At 44.0% G+C, this 12774-nt stretch overlaps 1 protein-coding gene across 1 annotated transcript; it reads right to left on the bottom strand.

Annotated features, from left to right (window-relative positions):
- Window positions 1–227: 227 nt before the first annotated feature.
- On the bottom strand, window positions 228–10706 carry LOC308170455 (transcription factor 12-like; the record flags this gene model as incomplete). The annotated part of the gene is made up of 12 exons (XM_080545245.1): window positions 228–361; window positions 1750–2054; window positions 2977–3142; window positions 3660–3783; window positions 5052–5213; window positions 5569–5642; window positions 5829–5925; window positions 6812–6885; window positions 7030–7144; window positions 7273–7412; window positions 7626–7725; window positions 10650–10706. The coding sequence occupies 12 exons, from the start codon at window positions 10704–10706 to the stop codon at window positions 228–230; spliced, it is 1548 nt and encodes a 515-aa protein (XP_080401371.1).
- Window positions 10707–12774: the final 2068 nt, after the last annotated feature.

Raw genomic sequence — 12774 nt, 5'->3', positions numbered from 1 at the left:
AATGACATTTTTACCAAGTCACTGACGCTGAAGTCACTGACACTGTGGGGATGTTAAAACTGTCCCCATATGATCAAATCCACCATCCCCCCTGATTTTCTTTTACAACTTGAGTACTGGTTCTAACAGTTAGAACTGTTGTAACAGATAACAGTTCATCCTTGTTCTGACTGAGAGAAGACCCATAGAGTATCAGAGGTGTGTTCTGCGGTGTACCTACATGGTGCTCAGAGATGGCCCATGGTGGCTGTGTCTGCCAGGGCGGGGTGCAGTGACGGGTGCATGTGATCAGGCATCCCCGCGGACGCCTTCTCCTCCTCCCTCCTCCTCAGGCAAGCTGCCTTGGGGTTCAGGTTCCTCTCTACAGGTTACACACACAAACAAGACATCCAGGTTAGTACTGACACACATCACACGTCAGAGAAACATGGCCTTAGCCTGAGATTGAAAGAAATCAATCCCATTTTCCCATCATCCCTTGTTTTGAACTTTTAGGAGTTTATCATTTGAGCTGCGACGTTTGCAGGAAAAGTGCGAAACAAATAAAACAAAGTTATTATTATGAATGCACAAAATAACCTGGATGTTATCCGTCTCACACATACACGTACACGTACACGTACACGTACACGTACACGTACACGTACACGTACACATACACATACACATACACATACACATACACATACACATACACATACACATACACATACACATACACATACACACACACACACACACACACACATACACACACACACACACACACACACATACACATACACACACTCCCACTCTCTCTATCTCTCTCTTTCTCTCTTGCACTCCACCCCTCTCTATTTCCTATCTCTCTCTGACTCCATCCCCCCCATTCTCTCTCTCTCTCTCTCTTGATCTCTCACTCACTCATCTGACCTAAGAGAGGATGAGGCTACACACACCCAGCCCAGTGCAGCAGCAGCAGAGAGTAAAACCCTAACCCTAAGGTCACATCCCGTATAGTCACATCCTGTATATACTATTGTAATGCCATCCTCTTTGGTCTTCCACACGTCTCCATAAACTCCAACTGGTCCAGAACCCAGCTGCACGCATCATCACCAGAACTCCCTCCATTCACCATATCACTCCAGTTCTCCAACAACTACACTGGCTCCCCATTAAATTCCTTATTCATTTTAAGATTATCCTTCTCACCTTTAAGGCTCTCCATAACCTAGCACCCTCATACCTCTCTGAACTCCTTCTCACTCACACTCCCTCCCGTAGTCTCAGATCCTCCTCTGCCAACCAACTTGTCATCCCTTCTGCCCGCCTGACTACTATGGGATCTAGAGCCTTCAGCCGTTCTGCTCCCCGCCTCTGGAACTCTCTGCCAGTCTTAAAACACACCTTTTCACAATGGCTTGGTTTGATCTCCTGTATTTTGTTTGTTGTTATATCTGACTTCGCTGTTTTTATCTCACTTTGCTTTGTTGATTTTATAATATTTTGATATGTGGTTTTAAACTGTCTTGTAAGGTGTCCTTGAGAGCCTTGAAAGGCACCCATGAATAAAATGTATTATTATTATTATTATTATTATTATTATTATTATTATTAGGGTCCTAAACCTGCGGGTTCTGAAACTGCTGTTGGGTGGTGCTCCGGCTCTGCAGACACATAGTATTGGCAGCAGCAGTAGCAGCAGCAGTAGCAGCCCGCCCCTCCCTGACTTAGCGCCCAACTATAGCAGTTAGCAGCACTGACCTCTGACTTGTTGTTCCAGGCTCAGTATTATGGCCACGGCCTGGTGCAGGACCAGCAGCTTGGTCTGCGGCTTCTCGCTCTTCAGGTGCAGCTGAGTCATGTGACCCAGCTCCTTGAAGGCCTCGTTGATGTCCCGCACGCGGAGACGCTCCCGGGAGTTGTTGGCCATCCGCCGCTCGCGCTCCCGCTCCGCCTTCTGCTCAGGGCTCAGGTCCTCGTCGTGGACGCTGCGTCCAGCGGAGACAAAGCAAGTGTGTGAGTTGATATACGTTGATACGGCTCCCTTGTTAAACTTGTGGGGACGTCTAAACACAATAAATAATATGAGGACCAGTGAAACACATATGCCCCCCATCCCGTATTCTTGTGGGGACGTATAAAAAGCAACGGATAAAACAAATACCAAGGAAACACACTGCTCCTCCACTCTTGTGGGGACATACGTATACACTGGATAAAGTAACTGCCAAATACCAGGGAAATGTCCTTGTAGTAGTGGTTGGCTACATGTTATTGGCCTGCTATTGATGACATGCACATCAAACATGGACAAGAAGTACATTTTGGTTGTAGTATTTTCTTTCAAATCAATATTTTTCAAATGATAGGTACCGGGAAAATGACACCACAGCTATTTATGACTAATCTAGTCACTAACTAATGACTAATATATACAGAGATGTTTTTAACTCTGTCATCATGGTATGTTCTGTATTGTGACACCCTCTAGTGGCCATTATTGGAACATAAGCAGAGAGAGACGTGTACTCTTCCAAACATGACCGTTATACTACCTAGACAGATAGAGAGACATGGAACAGATAGAGAGATAGAGAACAGACAGAGGGAGACATAGAGAGATAGAGAGATAGAGAACAGAGGGAGAGATAGAGAGATAGAGCGATAGAGAACAGAGAGAGAGCTAGAGAGATAGAGAGATAGAGAACAGAGGGAGAGAGAGAGATAGAGAGATAGAGAACAGAGAGAGAGATAGAGAGATAGAGAGATAGAGAACAGAGGGAGAGAGAGAGATAGAGAGATAGAGAACAGAGAGAGAGATAGAGAGATAGAGAACAGAGGGAGAGATAGAGAGATAGAGAACAGAGGGAGAGATAGAGAGATAGAGAACAGAGGGAGAGATAGAGAGACATAGAACAGATAGAGAGATAGAGAGCAGTTGGAGAGATAGAGCGATGCAGAGAGCAGGCTTCTATGTGGGCACCTCACCTGGTGGGGGAGCTGTCTCCTTGTGTGTGAGTGTCCCGCGTGTCACTGTCGTCATCAGACCGCTGGCTGCCAGAGCTGTGGCTGTCTCTGTGACTGTGGTTGTGACTGTTGTATATCTTATCTCTCTCCAGACTCTCCAACTTCATCTGCAGGTGGCCCAGCCCTCCTGGAAGATCTGACATGCGCAAATGGTAAATGGTAAACGGACTGCACTTATATAGCGCCTTTATCCAAAGCGCTTTACAACGGCCTCTCATTCACCCATTCACACACACATTCACACACCAATGGCGGCAAGCTACCATGCAAGGCGCCGGCCCGCTCACTGGGAGCAATTTGGGGGTTCAGTGTCTTGCCCAAGGACACTTCGACATGTGGCCAGCCGGGGCTCGAACTGCCGATCTGCCAACCTTGCGATCATTAGACGGCGGCTCTACCTCCTGCGCCACAGCCGCCCGCCCCAGGCCTAAATGTAATGAACTTGAATATTGGTCACAGTTAACATGTACAGTATTCAATAAAAAAAAGATCTATTATAATCATCTACTTGGGAGTTCCAAAGACAACACGTTTTTGGACGACATACAGTATATCATACACATCTACCTGAGGTTATAAGAAAAGAGGATGAAGATGGCAGACACGGTACAATGCTTGAGAAGAAGAGTGGTAAAATGACTAACCTCTATTTCCTTCTTGCATGGGTATGGTTTGAAGTGTGGTTCGCTGCACTTTGGGGAAGGGGTGGCCATTTTGATTCCGGCTCTGCAGGGTAGAGTGGTTGTTGTTCATGTTGAAAGCTTCAACCTGTGGAATACGACACAAGACAATTTACTCAATAAAGATGACCCTGTACCATACAGCACAGTGTTGCTTTACCATCTACACAGTATTCATATATATTTGTAAAGGTTATTCAGGCACTCCTATTCGTATTTTTCATTTGATTGAATAGAGATAGTAAAGATAAACAGGAATGTAAGGAGAGGGCATGTCAGCAGGGCATGGGCCAGATACATGGGCATAACATATTATGTGTGCACTATAGACCATGGTCCTAGACCACTGGACCACCCCAGGCCACTAAAAAGACATACACATTGATGTACAGTATACTATACAGTAGAACCAGCACTCGAGTTGAAACTGCCATCCCCCATTCCATCCCTTATGTCATTTTATCAATGAACGCAATGCTATTTCAACATTTAGTTTTGCACATATTGAGTCAAATACTGTGGGCGAGGGAGCACGCACACATGCAATGACATTTTTACCAAGTCACTGACACTGAAGTCACTGATGCTGTGGGGATGCTAGAATTGTCCCTATATGCTAAAATCCACCATCCCCCCTGATTTTCTTTTACAACTTGAGTATTGAGTAGAATTATACAGTAGTTGTATATGCCTGTCTAGATGCATGGCACATTCAAACACAAACACCAATCTCTTGATGCTGTCCAATGACAAACAGCTCACCAAACCGACATCTGCCCTCCCGTTGCCCCTCATATCCCTGAATAGATCTGTTTTTCTCACAGGCTGAATTTAATCCGAGAGAATCTTAATCCCCTCCCTTTAAAACTCCTTTAAACTCCCCCAAACATACCCCTAATTATTTTCAGGAACGATTCATTGTTTAAGGAAAAACATCATTCTGGGAAAATAAAAGCAACTGAATTAAATTAATTCCTATTTAATACTACCTAGAGATTAGACTCAGAACTCTGTTCTTTGTGTCTCAACCACAGAGGGACTTAAGTCCCTTGAAAGGAAGTAGAAACACATTGAAGTGTGGAGCGTGTCATTGTGCAAGCATTTCTCCTTTCCCCCATAGAGGATCAAATGAAATTAAACACTAAAGGCTTTTCCTTGTTGTGTTTTTCTATTTCAAGGACAATAGCACTGTGGAAAATATGTGGAAGTTACACTTGTGGAAAATATTCACGGAGGCTAAACACACACCCCTCTCTCTGTATATGAATAGCAACCGGCCAATCGGTTTTTCCTTACAAACTTTCCATTGCACAGAGACATTGCCAAGATACTCTGACAAAGTAAGGAGTTGTTCACCATGGCGGGGGTGTGAGGGGTGCCAGAGACGGGCCCCCCCTGGTGTGCGTGGTTCAGCAGGCTGTGGACGTCGCTGGGCAGGCTGGTGGCGGGCCCCACCGCGTGGTTGCGCAGGACGTGGATCACGTCATCCAGTCTGTCCAGACGGTCCTCCAGCTGAGACTGAGGGCAGGAGGAGGTGTGTGTTGGGAGGGGAGATTCCGAAGGACAGTGGAGAGAGAGAGAGAGCGAGAGCTTTCATGAGAGGTTTCATAACGAGTTCGATCAATTGAAAAGGCAGAGCAGTATTAACCCAAAACGTCAATTTAACGAGGACGTATGCACGGTGGGGGTAGAGTACTTCAGCACAGAGCTTCAAGTACAAGTAAAGGTTGATTGATCATAGGCACAGGATACAGGATGTAAATGATATAATGAAACGCTTACTTTGCAAGCTTCCTGTCACCAGTGCACATAACAGGATGTACCAATTAAAATGCAATAAGAACACAATAGACAATACAGTACATGGCCTTACCAGAGATATAAGAGATGATTCATCGTTGGGGGAGGGGGGGCCCGGGGCAGACGTGCAGGGCCACTGGTTAGTACCTAAGAGAGAGAGAAACACCAAGAGAATGAGACATGATGGAAACGAGAGAGAGAAAGAGAGAGAGAGAGAGAGAATGGCAGAAACAGCTGTTTTGTTTAGGCATGTTATTCTCCAAAAGACCCTAGTAACATGCCCCAGTCCAAAAGACCCTAGTAACATAGTAACGCCCCGGTCCAGTCCCATACCTGTGGGGTGCGCTGGGCCTGTGAGAGGGGATGGAGATCTTGCTGGAGTGGAAGAGCTGGAGGGTAAGCTGCTGCTGGTGTGATCAGGAGAGTAAATCTGTAGGCAGACAGAGAGGGAGAGACCGGGGGGGGGGACCGGGGGGGAACCCGGGAGGACGGGGGGGATGGTGGGGGCCGAGGGCTGTGTGAGGACCAGCTCATGGATCATTTTAAAAGCACAACTTGTCATTTCTCTGTTGGATTTCTTTACAACCAGCGCTGCAGCCTTTTGTAGCAAGGCTCGTAACCTGCACCGGCTCATCAATCCTACTCATTTCACCAGTCCGCAACCAATAAAGAGCCCTACGGTATGAGTATAGTAGCTCAGGGTTGGAGCAACAGTGGCTTGTTACTGGGACACTGTATCCATTTCCCTTTGTGCCACTGAGACCAGGCTAACGTTGGTGTCAGGGATGGATTTTGGTTTGGCTTTTGGTTTCTGGTTTGTCCGTATGAAAACGGCAGGGAATAAAGGAACAGGGTTGATTCTGTGGCTCAGTTGGTAGAGCTTTGCACTAACAACACTTAGGTTGTGTGCTCAATTCCCGCTGGGACCAAATATACCAACAAATATATATAGCACTCACTGCAATGTGACTCACTTTGGATAAGAGCATCAGCATAAATGGCATATTTTTTATATTGTTTGATGAACTCTCTGCCACCTAACATACGCAATGTTGACACTCTCACCACTTTCAAATCCAGTCTTATAACACACCTTTTCACAATGGCTTACTTGGTTTGATCTCCTGTATTTTGTTTGTTGTTATATCTGATTTAGTTGTTTTTATCTCATTTTGCTTTGTTGATTTTAATGTTTTGATATGTGGTTTTAAACTCTCTTGCAAGGTGTCCTTGAGAGCCTTGAAAGGCGCCCATAAATAAAATGTATTATTATTATTATTGATTATAATGATAGAATGCAGGTGGCTGATACTCACAGACGCCAGAGCTTTCCCCAGAGTGTCTCCTGTCTGTGTTCCTCCTCTGGGATTCCCCATGTGACCTAAGGCTTCTTCAACACAAAAGAAGATTTCGTTTAAAAAAACTCCGTTACAAGCTAGAATGGAGCGACTGCTGTGTTGGAAGCCTTGTGTACCGGTACTGTCAAATGGAAGATACAGTAGTTGTTGTTGTTGTGTCTCGTTTCCTGTCTCACCTGGAGAGCACTCTGAGCTGGGGGGAGTGAGAGACGAGGTGTTGCGGTGAAAGGTCGACATGGGAGGGAGGGTCCTACTGACATCCTGAGGGGAGACGGACTGCGAAGAATAGTCCTGGACGAACAACAGAAACATATACTGTACGTCATGGGGTTTGTCGCACATCTGGAGTTGCTTGAGCAATAGAAGTATAATCGTGCTTGAGTGTGTAGGTCTGTTTCAGTCACTTAGTCAGGGCGTACCAGGTGGTTGTGTGAAGGCAGGTTGGTGTAGGTCCCGGCCTGTGTTTGGTGGGCTGAGCAGCCTCCCAGCATTCCTGCGTAGCTAGGCTGGCTCAGTCCGTTGGAGGCGTTCCACATCTCGGATGAACTGTTTGTTCCCTCTAATAAGAAAAATAAACACATGGAAAAAAGTACTGTCATACTAAATTAAATAGACGATTTGAGTTTGTTTGAAACTTGGATGTGGCACAAAAAAAAAAAGATTCCAAAATGGATGCCAGAAAACAGACAGAACACTGCGTGCAATCACTCCAGTGAGAGAGGGTGTAATTCAATAGCTGGTTTGATGTGTTTCAGTGAAGTTTTATTCTTACCGAAGAAAGTACTTGCAAACATGCTGCCGGGGGCCTTAGAGGACGGTTGTGACGACAGGTTCTGGTTGTGGTCGTCATTATTTGGTGATTGAGCATAAACCTGAGGAGGGGAGAGGGAAATGACCGGAAAATTCTAACATTTTATTTGACATTTTTGGCATTATTCCAAAGCGACTTACAATCAATACATTTGACTAAGCAAGTGAATCATCAATCCACCAGTCGTAGCAGGAAGAGTAATCCAGCTCAGGCCCGGGGCCATTGATAGAAGGAAAAACCTTCTTCTATCACCTTCTTCTAAACCTAACCTTTTTTTTCTTTTTTTTTGACACGTTATAATGTAGTAAAAAAAACCACAACCAACTAACATCTATGATACCAAAAACAGTTGAACAATTGAACCTTGAATGTGATTGATTGGGATACAGGACTGAGACCTAAGAGCTAGGGGTTAGGGTTAGGTCCTCCACATGAAAACAACACAGCGCTGACGTACTCTCAGAGATATTGTGATAATCCATAAGCCCTGGATCCATCCACTTCCTCATCCGGATTTAGGAAGCATTCACCAAGAGAAATCCTGCCTGTGTGTGTGTGTGTGTGTGTGTGTGTGTGTGTGTGTGTGTGTGCGTGTGTGTGTGCGTGTGTGTGCCATAATCATCATAATCAGGTCCTAGTTCAGATTCAGAAGATTGGGATAGAGTTTCATTTTGAAATGCTACATATTACATAGTCGTCCCAGGTAAATCCTCTTCAGATAGCAATATGTAACCATATTTTCTGGCCGTCTTTTGTGATACATTTTTCCTTGATTATTGCAAGATTATTCTTTTTTTACCGTTTTAATATTGCATCATTTTGTTAATTATGAGACTTTTGTCTCACCTACTGCACCTGCAAGGTCAAATTGGCCAGGCATAATAATACATATTATGTTAAAATGTAATGGTTTACTTAAAAATATATATAAAAATGAATGACTAAATAAATAAATGTTAAAGTAACAAATTAATTGGAATTTTAAATCATCATATAATGTGTACAGTATTGTAACAGTATTGAAATGTGACTTGTTTTTAAAATTATTTAGGAACTAGCATTAAATGTAAACAGAGACACATACAGAGAAAACAGACACAGACACACACACACACACACACACACACACACACACACACCAAGAGGTCTGTGCTGCACCTGCACCACCCTCGATTGCTTTGATGTGTCCCAGGAATTGAGAATAAAACCTCCCTGTGCAACATCAATGGGGTGTCAGTTACCCGGGCGACAAGCCTTGTAAAGCTGGCGTTTTAAATACTCTCTTGAGCATGCTTATTCACACACACACACACACACACACACACACACACACACACAACCCCCCCCCCCCCACAACACACACACACACACAAACACACACACACAACCCCCCCCCCCAACACACACACACACACACACACACACACAGCCCTGACCCTGGCTGGCAGCAGTCCCATGGTGATTGTGGCGGGGCCAAGCAGAGGGACCCCCGCCGCCACCGGGCCTGTCTGAGCCACCAGGAGCAGCATATGGTGGAGGATAAAGCCAATTGTCCTCCTTACCGTCGGCATAGCAGGCGACCCGTTAATAATGGTCACACTCCCGCCCCAGCACGCCCCCTCTGCCCCCCCCACTGGCCCCCGCCGAAGAGAAGAACCGTCTCCAAGGCTTTCTGTCTTAGCACAGCTTTGATTTAGGATCCATCAACCACAGCCTCACAAACGATTACAAAGTTTTCTCATAAAGAACCAAAAAACCAAAGGGATATTTAATCCATACACAAACAGAGAAAATGACATGTTCATTTTTCAACATGCTCCTTGTGTAACCAACTTTCCATCTGCCATAGCTCCAAAAACACCATTCAAGAAAATGATTGAATTGAATGTTGAAACAAACAAAAAGCAAGACATTGTTTTTAGTCTTCTAAAACATTAAACACATAAAAGGAATATCTACAACTATCCTAGCTCCGACAGTACACTGTGCTTCTTCACTATGACCAACTCTAGCCACATGTAACCAATTTCCCCCCTCTGTGATCCATGTCTGGATATAGTTACTCTCACAAAGATCAAAGCGGCCTTTGATAATGGCTGTAATTGGGGCATAGGGATCGCTAAAACATGGCAAGGTTCAATCACTTAGAAATAGCAGCAATCTGCTTCATGTCAAGACGTTTTCTACTGAGAGATTAGATGTATGGATGTATGGATGTATAGTCTCAGGTCTGTCTGAAAGGAGGACCTTTAACATTGTAAAGAAACATTCCACAGTGGTTACTGAGATTTCCCATAACTTTGCAATAATTCCCAGAACATTACATCAATAATTATTACTCTGACACACTCAGTCTGCTTTGACACACACACACACACACACACACACACACACACACACACACACACACACACACACTACTACCGCTTCCAATACAAAAAACAAACACAATTTTGACAACACTAGTCAATAGAGTGGGCTTGTCATGGAATAATAATATATATAATACTAGCATACTGAGGGCCGGTTACACAGACAAGGCTTAAGCCTAATCCTAGACTAAAAAACATCTTCAATGGAGATTTTACATTGAAAGTGTGATTTAGTCCAGGACTAGGCTTAAGCCTTGTCTCTGAAACCGGCCCAACAGTGTGTAACATTTTTCCATCACTCATTGTAAACCTTTATACTGTACTTTAAATTCCCTGTGTTACTGTGCTGCCGTAGGAAATACAGAAACTGGGATAACATTGAACAGTGACATCATTCTTAAACTGTTGAGAATAGACAGAGTGTACTATCTTCATGTCATGAAATAAAGTAATTCTCTCTCACACACACACACACACACACACACACACACACATGCACACACGCGCACACACACACACACACACACACACACACACACACACACACACACACTGCCCACAAACACAGATACACACTCTTTTCTGGAGAGATGAAACAGAAACACACACTCACCGATTTCACGTTGTAGCAATACATGCCTGTCCCAGAGACAGGATAAGCACAGTACATGGTTCTGGTTCTGTCCGGGTACGTGCAGGAGTCCAGTGATACAGTACAGTTTACAGCTCAGCCCCCCTCCTCTCTGCAGACAGTCCTGACACTATCCTGCTCTGCCCAGGCAGCTACTCACAGACAACTTATGCAAATGAGGGCTGGACCATTCCGGCCAGCAGAGAGGGGGTGGCTTAGAGCAGAATGGGGGATGTCCCAATAATGCACTGTACTATGTACTATACTCACTGTAGGGCAGGGTGGACGTATGTTTACTACTTTTGCTGGTTTTGTTTTCTGTAATCCCATGTAGTGTTTTGAAGATATACAATATAAAACGGTCTCATATTATCTCATAAATAAGAGTGTCTCAGTGTGTGACTGACTGTGTGACTGAGAATCATCAAAGTAAATGAAGGATAAAAGAGGGAATTACATCCACACACACCAAGCACATCACACTAAACTATAGGGAATTACGATTAAAAATAATAATACTTTAAAAAAAAACATCAATTTTTAATAATAATTTTAAAAAATACATCAATACACAAAGGTTGTCTATAACCACAGTACACCAATTTCATCCCACCCACTATTATTGTCATTAACAACTGACTTTATTAAAATCTCTAACAACAACAACAACAACAACAACAACAACAGCAGCACACCATTACCCATCAAGGTAACCTTCCATCAGAAAGGTAAACCACTCCAGACATTTGCAAATAGGACCTGGTCTTATTGACTGCGCACGTGCGCCATGGAAAGTTCCCCCCCGTGGTGTCGCGAGTAAGGTTATTTATACAGTCTGAGTAAACGCACACATCCAAGCGTTGCTCTGTGAGCCGTAATCCCCTTGGTTCTTACTCCCTGCTGGCTTGGCCTGGGCTGGCCTGGCCTGGCCGTCTTAAAGGCTAGCTTAATACTCACCAGCTATCTCAGTGACCTACTGTAGAAGGAGTCTCTCTATCCAGGGCCTGGTTCTCCTTCAGCTCCTGACACGCACACATGATTCATCCATTCATCACCAACTCATAAGCTTGGCAGACAGCGAAATGCATTGACTCAATAACAAAGACATCTTTGACCTTGAACAATCTTGTAAGAAGGGATTTGATCGATTTGTATTTGAGGCTCTGAGGTGTACAGTACATCAGAATAACCAATATGTTAAAGTTAATGCACCATGATTCTGCATTAACTTGATATGACAGCCGCATATTTAAGTTGGTGACCACTGATCACCAATCATTACTGTGTTTTGTTTAGGGCTCTTATTCATGTGGACTTGTGTCCTTGACATCATTTCAGTAGAGTCAGTCCAATCAAAGAATCCCGTCTATGGTGGCACTGCAGTCTTCAACTTAAACACATTGATGTCTTATTAAGCCTTGACTGTTTACAGCAGAGCAACGCGGTGTGTAGCTTAGTGTAAGTAAGGTAATGCCTGTGTAATACCAGGATGGATAGAAGTCTTATGAATCAATTCTTAGAATGTGTTGTTGGTGACTACTGACAGACAGTGAATAGAGTTGAAGGTGGTTGCTTAGCACAGGTGAGCACAGGTGACACACATTAATTTTTGGGGCATTTAGCAGATCCAGATTTAGCAGATCCACATCTTCATCCAAAGCGACTTACAACAATTATACATTTGTCTAAGTAAGTAAATAATCTATCCATCAGTCATCATAAGAGAAATACATCTATGCTAGGACCAGGGGCCATTGGCAATCACAATGCTAGAATTTTTTATTTGATCAATTAGTTTACTTAAAAAATATATAGATTATTAATTAATTTACAGTAGAGGAACTGTACAGAGGGGTAGTGCGGTGAGGAGGGATAGTTAAGACGAGATGGAGGGACAGCCTGAAGAGATGGGACTTCAGTCTACGGTGGAAGATAGGTAGTAATAATGCTTGTGGTGAAATGATGTAATAATGCTTGCCATGGTTTAATTGGGAATATCCACCAGTAGATACTGAACAAAAACACTCACCTTTTTTTACCACACACATGGGTGGGTCAATTCCCCTACCTCCCCTAATAGAATAGCACAGACTAGAATAGCACAGAC

The sequence above is a fragment of the Nansenia antarctica genome, assembly GCF_963989245.1.
Source record: "Nansenia antarctica genome assembly, chromosome: 14".
In the NCBI taxonomy this organism is placed as follows: Eukaryota; Metazoa; Chordata; class Actinopteri; order Argentiniformes; family Microstomatidae; genus Nansenia; species Nansenia antarctica.
This window is presented reverse-complemented; position numbering and strand designations above follow the sequence as displayed.